This window comes from Thermobia domestica, chromosome 8, assembly GCF_964235325.1.
Source record: "Thermobia domestica chromosome 8, izTheDome1.hap1.1, whole genome shotgun sequence".
Lineage (NCBI taxonomy): Eukaryota > Metazoa > Arthropoda > Insecta > Zygentoma > Lepismatidae > Thermobia > Thermobia domestica.
Genome location: NC_137461.1, coordinates 150,478,648 through 150,501,429, shown reverse-complemented (window position 1 = coordinate 150,501,429; position 22,782 = coordinate 150,478,648). Strand labels below are relative to the sequence as shown.

The 22,782-nt window shown below is 33.8% G+C and overlaps 1 protein-coding gene across 1 annotated transcript in view; it reads right to left on the bottom strand.

The window, feature by feature from the left end:
* Positions 1 to 22,782, bottom strand: part of LOC145693278 (clavesin-2-like) — a 94,694-nt gene that overhangs the window by 41,757 nt on the left and 30,155 nt on the right. Inside the window, exons 3-4 of the mRNA XM_081769123.1 lie at positions 17,061 to 17,152; positions 12,334 to 12,484 (exon numbers count right to left, since the gene is read on the bottom strand). Of these exons, the coding sequence (XP_081625249.1) occupies positions 12,334 to 12,484; positions 17,061 to 17,152 (243 nt within the window). The remainder of the gene's footprint in view (positions 1 to 12,333; positions 12,485 to 17,060; positions 17,153 to 22,782) is intronic.

Genomic DNA, 22,782 nt, shown 5'->3' with positions numbered 1-22,782 from the left:
ATTTTTCATGCATTGCGGAAAATATAATTTTAAAAAAAAGTATTGGCCCACACGAGAATCGAACTCTCAACCATATGATTTGAAATCCGACAGCTTACCAATGAGCTAACACAAGGACTTCTAGAACTAAGCTTCTAGCGATGTATAATGGATCTCATGATAATTATGACATTCATATCCATTACAAACGCAGTTTCTGTTCTACTTTGACTTTTATTTTAGTACTCAGGCGATAATTATGTTCTATGTCTTAATTTTGAGCATTCTTTTACATATGGAAAGATTCTTTAACGTATTTAAATGTTCCATTACGTATAGAGAGCTAAATGACAAACAAGCATGTGCTCACATTAATAAAAACGTTTCGAAATATTGTATCATTTAGTATTTCAATCAATGTTGCTTTTTTAAACACTTGGTAACAAGTCTTATTATATTTAAAAGAAGAAAAACACATCTGCAAACTTTTACCCTTTTGCAAAGACTGGCTTGGAGGTTCGAACCTGGCTTACTTTTTCCCGAAGATACCCGAAGCTGGACTTAGAAAATTTTTGCCTCAAAACACCAATAAAGAATGCGCTCAACCTTTTTGAGACAAGGTGTACCTATATTGTGCTAGTTCCTGGCATCAAAGCAGTCCATTTATTGTAATATACTATGTAAAATAGTCTCATATCATAATATGTGATGTATAACAAATGTTACATTATATATTATCAGTAACTCGTGATATGCTGCAATACATTAAAGCCTCAAAATAGTTAGGGAAACGAATAATCCAGAAGTTATGTAGCCCTATTCCGTTCATGAGAACGAAAACAATAATTATAACTATGCTAAATTACTATAGAGTGCCAATGCTCATTCAGAGAATTTATGAGGTTCACTTTATCGCAATAGTTTTATACAAACTAGATATTCAATTATTATTATTATTATTATTATTATTATTATTATTATTATTATTATTATTATTATTATTATTATTATTATTATTACATTTGAAGTATAATCAAATATCACGTCATTAATTATTAGTTTTAATTAACTAAATCTGAAAATTAAATCTTGATCTCAAAAGATTAACTATTAAGTTTATGTGTTCTGTACCTTTCTAAAGTAATAAATACTGGAATTGGTTTCAAGGCTGTTCCTGAGTGAATACTTTCTTCAAAATAATATTAAAAATTATAGAAATATTTTCGAGACATTCGAATCGAGTTGAGATTTTTACGAGCAGTCTCAACTCGACTCGAAAATTCGAGTCGAGAAATAAGTTTGTCCGGGCTCGTCTTGAATTTTACAAATTGTAGAGTCTATCTCAACTCGTATCTCGATTCGAATTCAAGTCGAGTCGAGTCGAGATTCAAGACATGTTTCGACTCGTGCGCATCCCTATTTGGGAAGGGAAGGGACAGTTGCTTCCCCCGAGTTAGTGAGAAACATGTCTCTTAATAAATGGTATACTAATACACTAATAAACATAAAATTCTTAAGTCGATGAACAACCTCCTCCCCATGGCAAAATCTGAAATGGCGCAACTGATGTTGACCTTTATACGGGAAGTACTTGTACTTTACTCTCAGTAACATTACTAAAGATGCTAGCTCCCATCGAGAAAATGTTAAATGGCGTTCACTAAGACACGCAAAATTTATAAACAATAGAAGACTTTTTTATAACTTTGGATATTTCATCTATAAATCACTACTTGCTCATATACAGTAATACAAAAATTGCACATTCTTCTTCTTCATAATATTATTATTATTATTATTATTATTATTATTATTATTATTATTATTATTATTATTATTATTATTATTATTATTATTATGTCCAGATTAATTTTGTTGCCATTGTTACCAGTGGCGGCTTTAGAGTGAAGTCACACCGGTAAAAGTTAAAGTTTTATCGCTTGAAGCTATGAGAAGAAAGCGTTGTACAGCTTCAGAAAGAATTACAGTTGTTGTATGAGTTGTTAGTATGAGGCGCATTCAAGTTATAATATCTCCATTTTTTTCCCCTCAGGACTGGTAACAGAGAGAAACATGCTGTTTATTTTAAAATACGCGAGCACTTTTTCTCAATGGGTGACAGAGATGACAACACTCTACGGCACACAGAATTCTAGCGGCAGCGGTTAGAGCAATGACTATTCTTGATACTTACGATACTCTTCGTTTTCTCCATTTGCTTGGTGTGACACCGCTTGAAACTCATCGCCAGTTGAGTGAGGCATGTGATGATGGTGTTGTGGATATGTCTAATGTACGTTAGTGGGTGCGTCACTTCAAAGCAGGCAGAACATCGTATGACAACAAACCAAGACAATCTTGGCCTCGCACAAGTCGGTCTGACGACATGATTGAACGACTGGAGATTTTTTTTTTCTTTTGAGGATCGCCGAATGAGTGTGGAATACATCACGTCCAAAGTTAACATTTCCGTGGGATCTATGCACATTTTCCTTAAGTGTACATATCATACATCCACATCAACAGAAGATGTCATTAACTTAGTAACATTTTCACGAAAAAGCGGAGCGTACTTTTGATGTGTAAAAAAGTCGAGTATGTAAGGAATATAATAGATTTTAACAGAATATAAGGAGGAGAGGAATGTGAAGTCTGGCCATCGAAAGACATACAAACATGAGGAAAGTATTGATGACAGGATATGATTTTAGTAAAGGTTTTTACCATTTAAAATCTTATGATCAGCCGCGTAACAACATTTCAAATATAGGAGGGGGCAAGTCTTTTTGTTGCGCCCCTCTTTCAACAGCGCCTCTCGCTCAACAGCGTGTAATTTGCACTAATCTTTACAGTATTACTGTTATGTTTTTTTTTTCGTGTGTGTGGGAAAATAATTGTAATTTACGAAAACAGCTATACATTTGAAAAATTAAAATATTAGAACTCCGCCATTGCCGGTCCCAAGCCCGGATGAGAAAGGAGGAGGGTTAGGCATTAATTCCCTGTAAAACAAGAAGTCTGCAGACCAACAGGCAGACAAAGGTGAGCGTGAGCACCTAAAGAAAGCAACCCCTTCATCACGATAGGATACTACGGGCTGATAACTCGTATGTCCGAAATCGTCAATCATCAAAAGATCAGGGAAACAGAGAGCCGATTTGGATGATCTAATAACAACAAGGCGAGGATTAGGATATATGAGTGTTGGAACCTGGAATGTTCGAGGATTAACAGGAAAAGAACAAGAACTAACAGCAGAAGCAAAGGAGCTAAAAATGAAAATTATAGAAATAACCGAAACCAAAAAGAAAGGACAAGGTATAGAAAACATAGGGAATGGGTATACTTTATTTTACTCAGGAGTATCAAAATTCGAAAGAGCAAGAAGAGGAGTAGGTTGTATAGTACAACAGGACATTATAAACAGAATACAAGACTGGGAGTTTGTAAACGAAAACATAATGGCACTCACAATAATATTAGATCAGGAAGAAGATAGACGAGAAAAAATAGTTATAGAGTACGGACCAAGTGAAGATGCTCCAGTAGAACTGAAAGATGTATTTTGGGAAACATTACAACAAACAATAGATAACAGCAACCTATCAGCAATAGTAATTTGAGATTTCAATGGAAGAGTTGGGAGAAACTATAAGAACTATAATGGGCTACTAGGGCAATATGGCGAAACAATACAAAACGACACCGAAACAAGAATCCTCGAGTTTTGCGTCGGAAAAAAACCTCGTAATAACCAATACAAAATTTAAACACAAAAATATCCATCTGTATACAAGAGAAGAACCATCAAAGAAAGAGAAGTCTATAATAGATTACATATTAGAGCCTAGAGAAAACTGGAAAGAAATCAAGGATGTAAGAGTTATGAGAGGACCAGAAATAGGGAGCGATCATTATCTTTTAGCAATGGAATTAATAGTTACTAGAGAAGAAACAAGAAAACCAGCCATTAGAAAAAGGAAAGTTACAGAGAAAATAAAGATTAAGAAATTGGCAGAAGACTCTAGAAGAGCATACACACAAGAAACAGAAGAAGTATTCAAAAGGTTACTACAAGAAGAAAAAATAGAGGACGTAGAAGAACTTTGGGAGCAATTTAAAACAACAATCATAAAGAAGGCAGTGCAGGTATGCGGGAAATCCAAAATTGGGGGATCGCAAATTAAAAGAACAGCATGGTGGAATGTAGAAATTCAAAAGGAAGTCAGAGAGAAGAAGAACAGATGGAAAAGCTATCTATCAACAAAAACGGATAACGACTACGAGAGATACAAAGAACAGAGAAAAAAGGTTAAGGATCTAGTAATAAAAAGTAAAAAGGAAGCTTGGGAAGACTTCGGGAAAAGGTTACAGGAGAATTATCAAGGAAACGTAAAGTTATTCTATGGCACACTAAAATCAATGAGAAAAGAACAAAAAGAGCCAATAATTAAAAGAATAGATGATAAAGAAGGGAAAGTATTGGTTAAGGAAGATGAGATAATAAAAGGATGGGGAGAATACTTCGAAGAAACACTGAAAGAGGAGGAGGAACCAATACAAGAGAGAAATATGAGAGTCGAAAATATAAGGTAAAAGTTAAGGAAATATGCGCGTAGAGGAACCGAAAACAGTCACAAGGAAACGACAAACACAAAGCAGAAGAAACGGAAAATAACATACAACAGGAAGAATTGGAAAGGGCAATAAAGAAAATAAAAGTCGGAAGAGCATCAGGACATGATGGAATTGCTCCAGAAATGATAAAGCATCTAGGTACGTTTGGAAGAAAAATGCTGGTAAAGTTATTTAACTTGATTTGAAAGAAGGAACAAGTGCCCAGTGATTTGGAAATCGCAGTGATAGTACCCATTTATAAGAAAGAAAACAACAAAGACTGCAATAACTCTAGAGGGATTTCGCTTCTGAGTACAGTAGCTAAAATCTTTGCAAGGATTCTTGATGAAAAACTAAGGAAGGAAATCGAACCGCAATTGGAAGATTCTCAAAGTGGATTTAGACCAAACAGAAGCACACAATATCAAATATTTTCGCTGTTACAAATCATAGAAAAAGGAATAAATCAAAATAAAGAAATACATCTTTGCTTCATAGATCTAACGAAAGCATTTGATACCGTCAGAAGAGAAGAAATATGGAAAAGCCTCAAAAACAGGAATGTAAATAGTAACTTAGCAAATGTAATTATCGACAAACAAGGAACTACGTAAGGACATGTAATGAAACATCAAAAGAATTTTACACTACATCAGGAGTAAGACAAGGCTATGTACTCAGCCCTATTTTGTTCAACTTTGTACTAGATGGCGTTATGAAGGAATGCTTCAAGAACAACATATGGTATGAAGTAGGTTTCTGGAAAATGAAACCAATAAAAATGGCAGAATTAGCATTTGCAGATGATGTAGTCCTAATAGCCAAATCAGAAGAAAATTTGAACTTAAAGTTGTGGGAAGAGCACTTGAAAAAGAGAAATTTAAAAATAAACATAGGCAAAACAAAATCGATGATAATTTCTAAAGAAGACAAAAAGCACCACATCAAAATCAGAAATGAAACAATAGAACAAGTGGATACCTTCAAATACCCAGGAACCTGGATTAACAAAGAAGGAAAACTAGACACAGAAATCTCTAACAGAGTAGCAGCTGCAGGAAGATGTTTTAATGGGTTAAAGACACAGCTCCTGAACAGAAAGGAAGTAACAAAAAGAACAAAAACAACAGTATTCAAAACGATATATAAGCCAATATTAACATATTCTTGTGAGTCTTGGACCTTGAGTACAAACCAAGAAAAGAAACTACAAGCAACGGAAATGAGATTTCTGCGAAAAATAGAGGGTAAAACTAGAAGAGACAAGATTAGGAATGTAAAAATAAGAGAAATGCTTAAAATAGCTCCATTGGAAGATGAAATACAGGAGATAAAGTTGAGATGGTTTGGTCATTTATCAAGAATGGATGAAAAGAGAATAGTAAAACAAGTATACGAGGCAAAAGTTATAGGAAAGAAACCAAAAGGAAGACCGAGGAAAACATGGCTAGAAGATATTCGAGAAATCGCAAAGAACAAGAAGGTTCCATAGAAGACGGTGCAGACAACAGCACGAAACAGAAATGATTGGAAAGCTCTCTGGAAACCCCTCTACACTGGAAGGTAGAAGAGGACGACTTTAGTAAGTAAGTAAGTAAAATATTAGACTTACTTGAAGTAAAGACAGTTTCTTCACCCACCCAATGCATTCATTCAACACAAGAATCGTACATTAGTAAAACTAGTAGACCTCATTTGATTTGCGTTGGGATACATATGAAGTACAGTTTACTATTAATTAATCACTAAATAGTACATTATTGTTCCGTATACGTTCGGCACTAAAGCCACATTCTCACTCTCCAGAACTCATAGGCTGAAGATATCACAATCACATTTTTTTTTAATGATCAACAGATTCTCACAATGCACCTACACGCACACTTTTTTTTTAAATTTTACTTTCACACAACATTAATCTTCAAATGTTTCAGTACATAGATTGAACTGCACTTCGTATTGATATACCGGACTAGAGATGCAAATTAGCCGGATTTTTGAGGCGTGCTTTATTTTCATTTAAAAAGAACAACTTTTGGAAAGAAAACGGAAATTTTCGCTCTTTTGACAAACTAGGATCTCATAAGTCCCACGTTGGTTGCTTAACCATGATATCAAGTTCTTGAAATGTATACATCTTGAAATGTGTTTTGTTCGGGTTGCTTAAAGTCAAACTGACAAACAAGAAAAAAGTATCACCGCCGTTCCAGAAACATTATTGTTTCAGATACTCTTCAATACCTAATATTGGAGCCGAAAAGGCTTCATAATTTTGTTCATATTTCAGAAGAAAATGTTTTAGTAATAGCAGCAGCATAATATGATTTAGTTTAAGGAACTGGAGCAACAAAGCTTAGTGAAGTGGCTCTTATCTTTTATTTTTCTTCAGAATACAGTTTTTTTAAAGCTAGACTATGACAAAAGAAAGCTGGAACACACTGTTGCTTCTTCACTAAATATGAAATATTAAAAGAAAAAATCCCAAGCCAAAAAAGCATGGAAAAGATGTTTTTCTTTGAAAAAAAAAAAAAGTTCTTTTCGAGACCTTAAACCACTATTTAAAACAGTTATTGTTCCCACCACTAACTTTTCAGTAAAACTTTTTTTTTTTTTTTTTTTTTGTCGTTAAACATTATTCGAAGAACTGTACAAACAATTCGTTCGAACTAGAAAACCCTACACATTAACTCTATTGAGATTTCCACTTTTTTAGGTAAATTTTAAACTTTCAGTCAAGCAGCTATTACGTCGAGATTATTTATCGTAGAATCATGGTTCATACCCCGTTTTATTCGGAATGAACCAGTGTTTTCCTAATTTGTAGATTTCCCTAATATGTACCTAAGGCAATAAAATTCCTACCCAAATTGGGAAAAAAGGATTTTTTTTTTAAAAAAAAGTCCCCATTTCCTGCCAATTTCTTCCCTCCGGTACACAACATGGACACGCGAAAATTACCAAAAAAACCTTTGCTTCACTCCAAACAAAACGAGGTATGAACCGTGATACTGGGGTAAAAAGTCTTGGTGCTAAAATTAATTTATACTATTTTTTCCTAATATCTACTATTGTTATTCAACAAGCTCTAGTGTCAAGACTCTTTATCGTAGGATCATGTTTTCTAACTCTTTGTATTTGTAATGAAGAAATGTTTCCAACTTTACCAGTAAAATTTCCCCATTATGTACCGGAAGTGAAAAAATCTCGCTCAAATTGGGAAAAAGATATTTTTGTCAGGAAAAAAAATCTTTTTGAGAATTTCGATTCCCAGATACATTCTAGCGCCACGGCAGTGGTACAGTTCGAAACGTTATCTCATTACAAACAAAATGAGGTACGACCCATGGTCGTACAATGAACACTCTTGACGGTAGAGCTTATTGAATAACAATACATTAGTAACTATTACCCAAAAATGGGGAGGGAAATTTAGTAAATCAGCTCTAGCACCAAGACTATTTATTCTAGGTTTATGGTTTGTACTTTTTTGTTTGTAATGAACCAGCGTTTTAAATCGTATCACTTGCATATCCCTATCATGTACCTGAAGGGAGAAATTCCCGCCCAAAATGTATAAAGAGAAGCGGGAAATTCAAATGTTCAAAAATTAACTTTTTCGGAAATTTATCTCCTCAGGTACATGACAGCGCAATGGTAGTGGTACCGTTAGAAACGTTGTATCATTACGAACAAAATGAGGTACAGACTATGATCCTACCACAAATAGGGATGACCGAGAATAGTAAGGTAGCGATTATGAGTAGAATAAACACGTTGACTTAAAGTGTGTAATAGGGGAAAAATTCAGATCTTTTTTTTTAAATCACTACTTACCTACGATCATGGTTTGTACCTTGTTTTGTTTGGAATAGTGGTAGGTTTTAAACGGTACCACTCCCATGTCCCTGAGAGGAGGAATTCCCGAAAAAAGAAAAAGATCTGAAAAATCCTTTTTTCCACTTTGGGCGGGATATTCCCGCTTCTAGTACATAATAGGGAAATTTGAGTGGTACAGTTGGAAACATTTCTTTATTACGAATACAACTAGGTATGGACCATGATCCTAGGATTAATAGCGATGTGTTAGGATTTTTTTCTTTTAAAAAAAGGAGCTCTAAAATTTATCCTTTTCTTTCTTCCTTCGTCCATGTTTGTGACGTTACTGCCCCCAGGCATCGCAAGCGTGGCTGCAAAATGCACATGAAACACATTCTTTGATGCTTCCCTGCTTGAATGAATGCAAAAAAAAAAAAAAAAAAAAAAAAAAAAAAAAAAAAAAAAACACGGTGTGAAAAGCTTTACAAGAGATTTATAAAGCAAATTCCGAAAGTCGACGCCATGGTTCAGATCTGTACCAAATGTCCCCAAAGGGTTAATATATTTGCCCTTCTTTTTCTTATGTGTAATCGATTATTCTTGATTGTTGAACTTCTCATATTTATTTTTCTTCAGAATGCAGTAATTAAGTCTCTTTTTCTTCTTATAATGGGAAACGAAAGTGGAAAGTACTTACTTCATTAAAGTTGAAATATTAAAAAAAAAAAAAAAGAAAAAAGAAAAAGAAAAAAATTCAAAATTTGACAGGCATAAAAGCGGTGGAAGAAACTTTTTAAAAGCCGTTTTCTCAGCCCCTGCGTAAGTAACATCCAACTTTTAATATATTTAGCAAGAACGGAATAATATAGTTTCAATTTGAATAAATGTTCAATGTAAAAAATAACGAGCCACTGTGATCCTATGGCTCATTTCGACACAAAAACTGCACACTTCAAAGAGCAGAATTCACACTTTTCCGAAGACAGTTGTACGGTAGGCAAGGGCGCCCATCAGGGTGGAAAGATGGGGCGCTTGCCCCCCTAGAGGAAATTGTACTTCAAAATATCGAAAATCCAATAGAATTTTTACATTAGTTACAGAAAAATATGAAACTATTTTTGAAACGTCGCTTATACTTACCCCTCCCCCCAAGGAAACCACAACATGAGCGCCCATGAATTCATGGGCGCCCGGGTAGGAGCTATTTTTGAATTCTCTACACAGTTCCTTCACGTCCAGTGAGTCAAGCCTGTCTGTTTATGGATTAAGAACTGCAAAATGGTTCAGTCTTGCCTGGGTCATTGTGGACCTCATATAAGTTTTGAGACGCCGCAACATTGAGAAACTTCTCTCGGCAGTTGCAGATGTCGCCGGAATGATAAGCAGGAGACGAAGGACTTTCAACATTTCAAGAACAACTCTCTTGTTTCTTTACAGAGTTTCTTGAAGTTGTCAAGCAGGTCTCTGAGATTTTTTGAAGTGGGAATAGTGGTGAGTAACTGTTGCATCTGTAGTTGTAGTCGGTCCGGATTGACGTGGTATTCTTTTAAAATGTCACTAATGTCTTGAGAAAAGTTACCTTCTAAAATTACATCCTCTATTGCACGATATTTCTTCAGTTCAGGCTGACGGAATCGACTACATTTTGCAAATCATATTGTCCAAACATTCATAATATGTTGCGCGTAATTTCTCTTCTGCGGTGTTGAATTGGTAATTTTTCGCGGATGTCTGCGAGTGTTCTAGTCTTTTCGGGGTCTGTTTCCTGCGCGGTAGCTGAGGAGAGCCTTGTTTGTTCTATCGAAGGTCCCCCTATACAATCAGGGGCGACAAAAGGAATAATTAATACATCTACAGCCCCATGGTGCATATTACATCGTTGTTTGTTCTATCGAAGGCGCCCCTATACAATCACGGGCGACAAAAGGAATAATTAATATATCTACAGCGCCCTTGGTACAATATTACATCCTTTTTTGTTCTATCGAAGGCACCCCTATACAATCAGGGGCGACAAAAGGAATAATTAATACATCTACAGTGCCCTTGGTGCAATATTATATCGTTGTTTGTTCTATCAAAGGCGCCCCTATACAATCAAGGGCGACTAAAGGAATAATTAATATATCTACATCGCCCTTGGTGCAATATTACATCCTTTTTTGTTCTATTGAAGGCGCCCCTATACAATCACGGGCGACAAAAGGAATAATTAATATATCTACAGCGCCCTTGGTACAATATTACATCCTTTTTTGTTCTATCGAAGGCACCCCTATACAATCAGGGGCGACAAAAGGAATAATTAATATATCTACAGCCCCATGGTGCATATTACATCGTTGTTTGTTCTATCGAAGGCGCCCCTATACAATCACGGGCGACAAAAGGAATAATTAATATATCTACAGCGCCCTTGGTACAATATTACATCCTTTTTTGTTCTATCGAAGGTCCCCCTATACAATCAGGGGCGACAAAAGGAATAATTAATACATCTACAGTGCCCTTGGTGCAATATTATATCGTTGTTTGTTCTATCGAAGGCGCCCCTATACAATCAGGGGCAACAAAAGGAATAATTAATATATCTACAGCGCTCTTGGTGCAATATTACATCGTTGTTTGTTCTATCGAAGGCGCCCCTATACAATCACGGGCGACAAAAGGAATAATTAATATATCTACAGCGCCCTTGGTGGAATACCGTATTACATCTTTGTTTGTTCTGTGGAAGGCGCCCCTATACAATCAGGGGTGACAAAAGGAATAATTAACACATCTACAGCGCCCCTTGGTGCAATATTATTTCTTTTTTATTCTATCGAAGGCGTCCCTATACGATCAGGGGCGACGAAAGGAATAATTAATATATTTACAATGCTACGTCATTGTAACATTATTTCCTTTTTTATTCTGTCGAAGCATTATGTCGCCCGTACATAATGAGGGGCAAGAAATGATTAAGAAAATGTTTATATCGCTGCTTGAGTCATACAGATAATTTTTATTCCTTTATTTTATTGTATCAAAGGTGCCTTACACAATCATCACAAAAGGAACAGAAAAAGTGTCCATAATACGAAGCACTGCACTCTATATTTTGTCGAAGATTTGGAAGTGCATACAAAACACTGCTTTTGTACATAAACTTTTCATTCTTCAATCGGCTTTTAAAAAGGCAAAGTAATCGGCGCCCCCAATAACTTCTACCAGAACTTTGGGTTGGGGTAATGCCCCCTTGCCCCCCGTCTTTTTACGCCACTGCTTATGATATAGTTTATATTCTTTTAAACAAAAACATGTATCCTTCCGCGAGGCTTTTGGGTGTCCAACACGCAGAGGTAGACTAATGAAGAGGCATTAACATAGACTGATACAGACCAGATGGAAAGCATGCTAGCTGTCACATTAGAATCACTGTGAGAGACCACATTAATCTATGATTTCTCCAAATTTGCTCAATTCAATATATGACAGGAAAAGATAGTTTTCATAGTGTTTGGACGAACAAGATTGCGTTAAAACACGTACATATTAAACGTTGAACTGGTGTAAGCAATACCTTAATGTAATGATTATATGATAGTTGACATTATTTGAACATGACTGAATATTATGTTTATCCTACATTTTTGCTTCAGTATGTAAATGAATCAGCTTTTAACTCATTTCATACTAGAATGAAAAAATAATTTAAATTAGATAGCTTCCATATAATGTCTCTGGAATAATAAGAGAGCTATATATATTGACAGTCCCTCCACGCGAATTGTACATATACCACAATAAAAAGGCATTTTTGATGTAATACATGTCAAATGAAAATGATAAGACGAAAGAAATTAAATAATTTGCCCATGGTGATTTCTAAAAAAATCCTTACCTATTGATTAAATACATAATTCTATATTTACCTACCTTCATAACATACAATAATTAATTGTCCGTCTTTTCCTCTGGTCTTTAATATTCTGAAGATATTGAGATTAAATGTGTGTTGGGCTTCAAGAGGAGACTGTACCATAAATCTATCTTTGTAATCAAAACGAGTTTTGTAGAATTTTGTTATCTGTCAAGAAAGTAAAGTTTTATTTATCTTAACTTTACATTTATAGATAATATAGTTGTTCAGAAAATAAATATAAATGTTATTTTCATTGGCTTCTAGCTTGAATTCTTTAAGATTAAATATTAATTCTTATTTCCAAATTTCTATACAGAAATGTATAGAACTTAAAAATCATTACGTTTTTGTTTCTTAGAGACAGTGAACATTCAGCATATTTTCGATACAAAACTCCTTTTTGTGGATATTTAAAGAAATATTAAGACTAAGTTCTTAAAAATATATTCTCGTTTTGTAAAAAGACATAATTTTATTATGGTTTCTATTTCTCTCTCTTTTTTTAAATACATTTTTAATCGTAGTTTTTATTCAAGATGTATTAATACTTGGATCAACTTACATTGGAAATGGCTTAAGTTCAAACTTGCATGATACGACAAATTACAGAATTAGCATTGTAAAGAACCAGTTACTTGAAAGAACATTAGTATTTTCATTGAAAATTAAACGATTTGTGGACAATTGTGGTATTTTATCATTTAAAGAATAAGCAGTATTGTAAAGTGAGGCCAACTGTTTATTGGCCAAAAGTTACTGGTCAAGAGGAAAATTTGGAACCGAACTATGATTTGTGCAATCCTTTCACAAACGTCCGATGAGCAGAATTGTAAGTGAAAAAAGAAGTTCACTAAATCATCTAAAACCTGAGTCCTAGAAAAAATTTAACAGCGTAAAACGGTAGAGACAGACAACTATAAGGTAATACCATCGTCTTTTCTGCTATATATTTTTGTACTTACTTTGATCATCTTTCTAGAATCTAAACTTTTTGAACCTAAGAACGATAATTACATATGTTCGTATAGTACTACTACATTTGAGGAGCTGCTAATTAAAAGGATGCATGCATCAAAACTTCAAAATTGAGATTTCAATTAGATATTATTTTTCGTTTGCATCTTTAGGATAAAATTCACAGTTGCAACCAAAAAATACCGCCTAAAAATTTGTGGTTTACATGTAATCCTATCATAGCCATAACTTTTTCTCTCATGTTGTCAAAAACTGTCTCAGGAGTACATGGACCTTTTCGAAACACAACTCGTTTGTACTATATTGTTGGAATAGTACAGTGGGAAATCGGTTATCGAACATAATCCGTTCAAAGATGATGTTTGCTATCCGATTGATCGTGAACCGATCATTGATTTACTATAGATTTTTACGAGAATATCATTAATTTCTTCTTACGAGAAAAATATGGACATTTGTGTTATACACATCTTAGACGAATACGAGCGTGTTTTTATTTATTTCTTAAAAAATTTACGAAAGCACAAAATTCAGAGAACAAAATCAACCTGCACACAAAAGGTACAGTCCTCAAAATCTCGTTGCCGTTTATTGTATAAATGGCACTAAAATGCAGTTCTACAAATGTTACACATAATGTCACTTCTATGTTAGTTCTGAGAAATGCTCATTATTCAAATGAATCATAAAGCCTAAACTAAACTCAAGGTGAAACAAGAGTGTAGCATGTTTTATTATTATAGTTTAGCCACGACCAGGTAACCCTGCTAAGATGTTCATAGGGAAAGCAGGTATGTATGCATGGTTAGATATCGCCCAAAGACTGATCCAAACAATATTTCAGTTTGGTAGCAATGTTCTATTTCATAGTGCTAATGTGTTACTGCCTTTTAGAATACTACATTAATAAAATAACTTGTACTTTTGAGTGGTATGCGATTACTAAAAGCAAGATTATAAGTGGAATGCAAATTTCAAATAGAATCTCCATTATACAATAATGACATGCGGTAAATGATCATACGTTTGTTTTTATTTGATTTTCAGTTTAGTGTCCTCATCAGTGAGGCTTTATGAGACCTGGACCTAAAGTTTCACATAGGATCCGAACTACATGAGCTACCGCTGTGAATGAACATAAAAATTCACGACAGAGCTCAGGTTCTTTATACAGTAAATATTGCATATTTATTTATTTTTTAATGTGTTTATTTTTGTAGTTTTCTTTCTTTTCTTTTTTTATTAATTGCAACACCCAGAAGGAACGATGGGATCGCGTCACAACTCACAAAATTTCTACGGCATGTCATTGTGTATGAATGAGTACCATTTCAGCGGGACAGCATACGCAATATCTGATACATTTTTGAGTAGAGTGCCTATGATAATACTTATATAAACAAATTGCATGAATGCTAGAACATAAAGCATAAAAAATCAATAGAACCTTTAGACAACGCGAAGAGTATTTGCTTGCAAGAAAACTCAATAATATTCTGTGATATAACGAAGTTTTGACCTCCCAGTACAGAGGTGACTACTTCAAGATCGATTAATAGTTGACTATTCTATTTCATGTTTGAATTAGTTTCGAATTCCAGTTCTTTTATTTGAGCTTGATGGTGAAAAAAGTCTCTTTGTGTGTATTGTATTGAGAAAATGTTATTTGGTATTGACAAAGGTTGTACTAAATCACTCCGAAAGGGGAGAGTGTTAATGGGTGATTTTTTAAATCTTCTTTCCATACTAAGATAAACGAATTGCTTATGTTTTGATCAGTAAGTGTTTCCTGTTTACTTAATTAAGAGTTTAGAATTTGACTTGTAATATATTTATTGTAATTATTAGAGCCAATGTAGGTCATTGATTATAATTTTCCTAAACGTGCAAAAATTTACAGTAATTTTACAGAAGGATACTAATAAAATAATGCCATTATATGGATGTGTGGATATATGATTGTACTATCTTTCCTTCCCCTTCTATTTTAAATAATATTACTTCTGTGGCGTCCTTACTGTAATTTAGAACGCCGCCGCTTATTATAAATTACCACGGGATCGTTTATCGCTTTCACTTAAGTCGAATTTTTAATTGTAATTTGAATTTAGCAGTTTCTAATCAATATAAGCATCATTATTTTTAGTAGATGAAACAAATTTAGGTAGTGTTTGGCATTTAAGATATGCATATCAAGTTACATAACAGTTATGAAATCCCCGAAAATATAAAGTTATTAACTCAATTTGTTCTGAGCATATCTCTTCATTAAGTAGTATTCGTAAGTAATTTATTATTTAAAATGAAAAAGGAAAGCTTTTAAAAACAGTATAAACTCTTTGAAATAAAATAAATGGAATTTGATAACGTTTTTGAAGACAGTATGTTTTAAGAGTTGGTTTAAAATGCTTCTATTGACACCAAACAGATCACCAACTTTGTGAAAAGTATCTTACTATTCATTCATAGCAATGACGGGTAAAATGCTAGTGTTTCTAAGTCAAATAACCGAATTACTGTTAGAGAAAATTGCACACGTAACATAAACCTTATAGGAGTTGGTTAGATATGCAAAAGTGGGAGTTGTTTCCGTGTTTTAATCTCCTCTTCTGGTACAAGATATTATGAAAAAATAATCATTTACCATATCAAGTTATGTACACAAAAATACTGAAATGATATATTAGCTTGGGAGATTGAACACCATCACTCCCTTGATAAAATTCTGCTTACTCTACAACATTGAACAATACCAGAACTGTATTTACAATACTTTTCATTTATAAGTGGATAAAAATTAATAGTGTAATTTAACTCGTACTACTTATCAAGTACAAATTAATAGCACTATTTAGGCATGGCTTATCCTTTACGGCTTATTAGTTAATGTTAAAAACTGTCAAACAGTTTCGACATATTTGTTGCCTTCCTCAGTGGATAGTACATTTCTACTGCAAACTTACATCACATATTCTGATAGAATAATAACAATTTTCACTATAACTGGCATTGCATAAATGAAGAATGTAGATCTTCACTTAAGACTGAGACTTTTCCTAATTCTTTAAAATTATTCCCGTGTGAAATTATATTCCGCCTCTACGTAGTATCTGTAATAATAAAATATGTTATTGTTCCATGGGGATATGTGATGCAAGTTTGTATTAGGAATTTTTAAGCCAGCGAGGAAGACAAAGGGCCTTGTCGAAACAGTCCGGCAGGTTTTAAACTTAAGATGTGTTTAAAGCTACGTCGTTGTTAAATAGTAGCTTCTCAATTACTTTAGTCTGCAGTCAGCAACAAATTTTAGGTGGATAATATGAAATCTAGAGGAACACACCATTCCTTTTGCACTATCAATAAGCATAAATTACAGGGCAGGGAAACTTTATGAAAGTGTCAACCAATAGTTCATTACTTGTAGTTCAAAATACCAAATAAAATGGTCAAACATTCTTATAATTTTAAAAAATAAAGTAATGTTCAATTATACTTATCCAGTCATTATATTAAAATAGGAATATCAATTACTGTCATTATTTTAGAGTAATAGTAAGTAATGATTCGATATGTAATAAGGGTTATATAGGAATTTATAGAATAACTTATAGCCATGGTAGACGATTTCTTTCTACAGCCGAAATTCAGACGAGGGTTTTTCTGCTATTATGTTCTGGTATGGCTATCGCTTGTAAACGTCTAATATTTCTAGGTAAGTTTTCTACGAATTATTAGCTATCATATTCTGAAATAGAAATTTTCATACCTTCTCAAATGCTTTCCTCGGATTGAGTTCATTTGTCCAAAGAAACTTCATTAGATAATTGTCATCTGTTTTCACTTTCAGCTTCTTCTCATCTAATTGAAATGAGTTGAAATTAATAAATTCTTATGACTTCAGATCTAAATCACATGAAATACAGTCTTCAATTAATTTATTATCGTTATTTATATTAAAACAACTGCTTTGAAAGGAGTTAAGAACAGTTTGTAAAATATTACATTAATTGTTCTCAGATTAACAAATAAAAAATATCAGATATTAGAAAATACATTGTAAAGACTAAACTTTTCTCTTAAATGTGACTATAGGGATTGGGGAGCATGGTAGACATCGTGTCCGGGAGTTTTCTCGGAATTCTCATGTTTCTTCCCATATTATTTTTTCAACTATTATTTGATAATTATTCTCTTTCATTAATCTTTCATCTCTCTTTAGCAAAGGCAAAATCATGAGACGTAAGAATACATAAAAATAAATATGATTATTTTATTCAAATAAACATGATGTTTAGACTAATCTATATAATTAAATGGTAAGTTTATATATTTGTGGACGTTTATATGTTTGTGGCCAATTCTTTTGATAATGATATCTCGGAAGTCACAAGCTCTAGAAAGATGCCGTTTTCACTGATCGATTGCAAATTTTGTGTAGAGTTTTCAGTTTTAATTGAATATTTCTAAAAAAATGACTGTTATTTCTTTATTACATTTTTTAAGGGATACACTGGAAGTATTGAAATCTTATAAAGTAAAGCATCATATTGTAAGGCGTTATACATTACAACACCACATATTTGCATATGGGGTTAGTATATCTCTGCGGCGTTTGTTTCATGGCCTGATGATAATGAAAAAACGAAGGATAACTGTTTCTCCAGTATAAGATGAATCTTTATTGTTTGGAATGTTTTGCCCAATGAACACCACATATCACTGGCATTATAATTAATTGTGTGTGTAAGGTACTTGCTTATTACATACTGCATGCAAAAAGAAAGAAAACACTGATCATACATGAATTAGAAACTCCAACCGGAAGTAGGCCCAAATCTCGCAAACGGTGCGAGGTATTGAAAAAAATAATTGAAAAAATCTCTCCCTTATGATACCCCATGCCGATTTTTATCAACGTCCTTCACTTGTGTCTGTAAAGGGACATGTACAGATATGAGGAATGACAAGCAGATTCATGCTCATATGTGAATGATTAGCTGTGTAGAGAGCGCAGCTTCAGCTAGTATAATTGAAAACGTTTATTCAAATTGTCACTGTTACAAGGTGTTTATAATAGGTTTTGAATATCCGAATAAAACTGTATTTGGTCACAATGAGTATTGTATGATCATGGAAGAAGGCTATTTGTTCTATTCCAATTAATGCATATTGAGTATATTTGTGCTACATGCATATCATTTTCATTTGAAGTCAGACACTGATTGTCAGTAAATTGCTGAACTATATTCCTTAACCAACAATAATAATAATAGTATAATGGAGAAAGTTAGTAAAAGTCTTAAGATGTTTTTTAGAATAGCATCTAGGTAACATGAGTTTAAAGGTAATAATAATAATAATAATAATAATAATAATAATAATAATAATAATAATAATAATAATAATAATAATAATAATAATAATAATAATAATAATAATAATAAAGGCTATTACTAAGAAATGAAAAAAATAGCAACTAAATTGCTACTGATCCAAATCTATAACACTATTGCTAATTTTTAAAAGTAATAAATAGATTGGAAGTTAAGAAAAATAAAACTCCAAAAATGGCAGACAAAATGACAAAATAAATTTAAGAAATAACACCGAAAATGGTAATTTAAATTACAAAAATGAATATATTCACTGCACTTACGTAGTTAATTACCAAAATCTTACATTAAATACTTTGATCTTCAGTAAGGATTTAAATAGGACTAATTACTAACATAAAAAGTATAACTTGGAAAGTATGAATAACCAGAAGACATCAAAATAAATAGAAAGAAAATTACAAACCATTGAAATATTAGTATCATAAACTACAGAGAAAATATACTAATCAATACAGTTACTAGACATTACGTTGAAAAATTCAATTTATATTAAGTAAGCTTTATTTTGGCATTTGATTAAGGAGTCACGAAATACAACATACAGTTCACTTTTGTTCGCACGAAATCACAAGCATCTTAGGTTGTTTACACACAAGTTATGTAGTGTATGCATTAAGATGCGTTTGAGCTGTGAAAAAGATCGTTCGATATCTACAGATATGACAGGAGCATATTTTAAGCACGTCACAACCTTGGGATCCATTACAATATCAACTGTGCTTTTACCCTGTAAAACACAGAAATGTTTGTGATTTTCTGCAGGTCATGATTTTTACTAGCAAGACGTCCATACTTTCTATTCAGCACTGCATCTTTCTCATCAAGAATAAAGGACACATTTCTTTTTATCACATCAAATACACTTACAAAATCTATTTGCTTCAAATTCTATTGTTTCAGACAAGCTGTTGAAGTTGGTATCTGACAAGAAATACAAACTATAAATGCGAGATTTTTTTTTTTTTTTACATATGTCTGTTCCTGCAGGTCCTGAGTAATTCGAATGGAAGAGGCATTTTCTTCATCGAAAGCATCGACGACCTTAACTTTGTAAAAAATGCTTGGCATCAACCACGTACTCCACCCCGTCAGAACTGAACTGGTTGGCAGTGATATATCCAGTTCAATCTCTCTGAAAGCCCTCACTCTAGCAGGTGATTTAAGAAATATATTTTTTACATTTGAAACAAGCTTGTCAATGTCCGAGAAAAATACATGACGTGTCTCTGCAATTCTGTGTAAGGCGCGTGCTAAGCACGTGAGAAGTAGAGCCTTTCTATTTGATCTGTGCCCCTTCTGGCGTTTCAGTCGATGTGTGCTTTCCAGTACCTCCCTCAAAAGAGGAGGGAGAAGTTATTGCGGCTGAGATGTTTCAATTGTTAAACGCGGAAGCATTGCCAAAATGAATTATTTCACGGACTTGGCTGTCCTCTATCTTGTTAGCCATTCTAAGTAGCCTACGATCTTCACTCGTCAAAACCAAACGATTGAATGACAAATTGGCAACACAGCTGAGGTCATTAATTTTTTTTTCGTAAGCAAAGCGAGAATTTCCTCCGTCAGAGGATGACGGGGGTGGCGTCGAAGTATAGTTCGCATACTTTCCGAGAGCATCGATGAGATAGACAGGCTCTAGCATTTAAGGAAATATGACTTTAAGTACCTCACCTGGTTTCTTCATGTGGCTGCATCGGTCAGAAAGAGATGAATTTTGTCATGTTTAATTCCATTAATCCGAAGTAAATTCAGAGCTCTGATAAAAACTTGAGATACACTGGAACAATTGGTTTCTTCCACAACGCCTACTACCAAGAGAAAACTTTTCAATGGTTTCCCATGTTCCATGCTCGCAATTCCGACGTTTTATATGAATCTTTTCACTGCACCGTTGTTTCATCAATCGAAATGAAAATATTGCTGCCCCAACCAGTGCTTAAAGTGACATCAGATGAGGTGATGGTATGGAATAAATGAGACTACTTAGAGCAGTAATTTTGACAGAACCCTAAAGAGCATCTCTAGTCTTGACAATTTTGCACCATTTTTGATGTGAAAAATCTATAGAAAGAGAGATAGTGAATGAGTGAATGAGAAGTAATATGTAAATGTTTTATTTCCCAGTAAAAGAAATAAATATATATAGTATTCAATGAATATTGTTTTCTGTTGTATTCCATTGTATTGTATTGTATTCCATCCAATAATATGGAAACTTTAAATATTGCTAATCATCACAATATTCGGTAAATAATTACCAGCACATAATACGAATCCAGTGAACAGTCAGCTCAAAGTGTAAAATTCTTATACTTTCTACATAAGTGTGGACCTCTAAAACTACACAAAACACTGTACCTAGGCCTCCTTTAGAACACGATTAGAATATTAAACTGTTTTTACCAATCTGGCTTCTATTATATACATGTCTTGTATCCTGAACCTTAAGTCACAGTATCCGCCACAGTAAGGCCTATCTTCCTTCTTTTCTCGTTGTTGGCATCTTCTGTAGTCTGCACTGCACCATCCTTTCTGTAAACAAGACTTAACAACGGATCAGGAGACCCGATTAATGACACAAACATTATACTCGAAACTGTATTAATTTGTGAATTTCTAAGATCAGACATTATTATGTTCATTTTACTGAAACCACGTTCACAATCTGTATTACTAATTGCTTTGGTGTTAAGAGCGGTGAAACATCTTTTTACAGTTTCAGTAACAATTCTCTTCCCTGTTGCCTTATATTGCACAAAGTCGCAAAGAACATGATGTGAATTTAATCCAAACTTACAAATGTAACCCTTGATTTCTTTTTCGCCTTATCGAAAGTCATCGGAGAAACTGATAACAGCTCGACTTGTCAGCTTATCGGTTGTCTTATTAGCTTGTGATTCATACTGTTTTCATTAATGATTCGCATTTTGCGCTGTATGAACTGACGTCTGTCGGCATATGGGAAATGAATATGTTTGGTAAGTTCCATGCCTTTGAAAATCCTGGCTTAGCTGTCACCTGGCCTACATTTTAAACTCTCTATTCTATTTATATATAGCTTTATCATATCATAAGCCCTTTTTATGGTGCACTCATACATTTGCAATAATTCTAACAGCCTATTTAATTCATGCAGAATATCAAAGAGAGGTCCTAAAAGTTTAATAAACTTGTAGGAGCTTAGTTAATCTGCTAGTTCTTGGAACTGAATTCGCTCTTTACTCTTGCGGCAGCTTTTCTTAGGTGCTGTAGAGCAATGTGTATATACTGCAGTGTATGAACTCCATACAGATTCTACGCAACGAAAAGAAGACGCCACCCACCTTACATCTATAATACGACCTATCTTTTTAAGTTGACTTGCAACATCATGTGCACACTTTTTGAGTTCGAGTTATTTTGGAGAGAGACTTACAACTTGTACAGAGCGCTAACCAAAATACTAAGTGATTCACACCACCACCACCAATAATCTCCAGTGGATCATTTGCAGCAAGTTCCAATCTATGACTCAGACAATGCCATAACATGATTTTGGGAAATTGTTGTTGTAACCTTCATCCAACTCCAGATTTATTCTCGTACATAACACTACCACCATCACTTGTGAAACCAACCATGTAGTCCCCAAGATAATTATCATCAAAACCGTTGCTTCGGAGATATTCCATAAGAATGTTGTATATTGTATCTGATTTTTAATCTGGAAGTTTCTAAAAAGTGTGTATAAATGTCATCACTACAGTTCTTGTCTTTACTGTCAGTTCCTTCACTATCCGGAATATGCGCACGTATATAAATATTTAACGCGCTTTTGTTACTTAATGTGGTTGATTCATCAACAATGCCTATTATGGACTTAGCACATTTAATTTTCTAAATAAGTCTACTTTTCATTTCAGCATAATGTGGCTTACATGTCCGCGCATACAACATTAGTGTGTAAAATTCGCCCTATATTTAGGCCGTCGGCAACTTGAAAATATATTAAATAGGAATGATCCAGAAATGATCTGTCTCGTTTTGCAACATAATATGCTGTTCGAAAAACTTGACACGTTGTTTCAAAGTTACATTTGCTTTCATCGTCGAAAA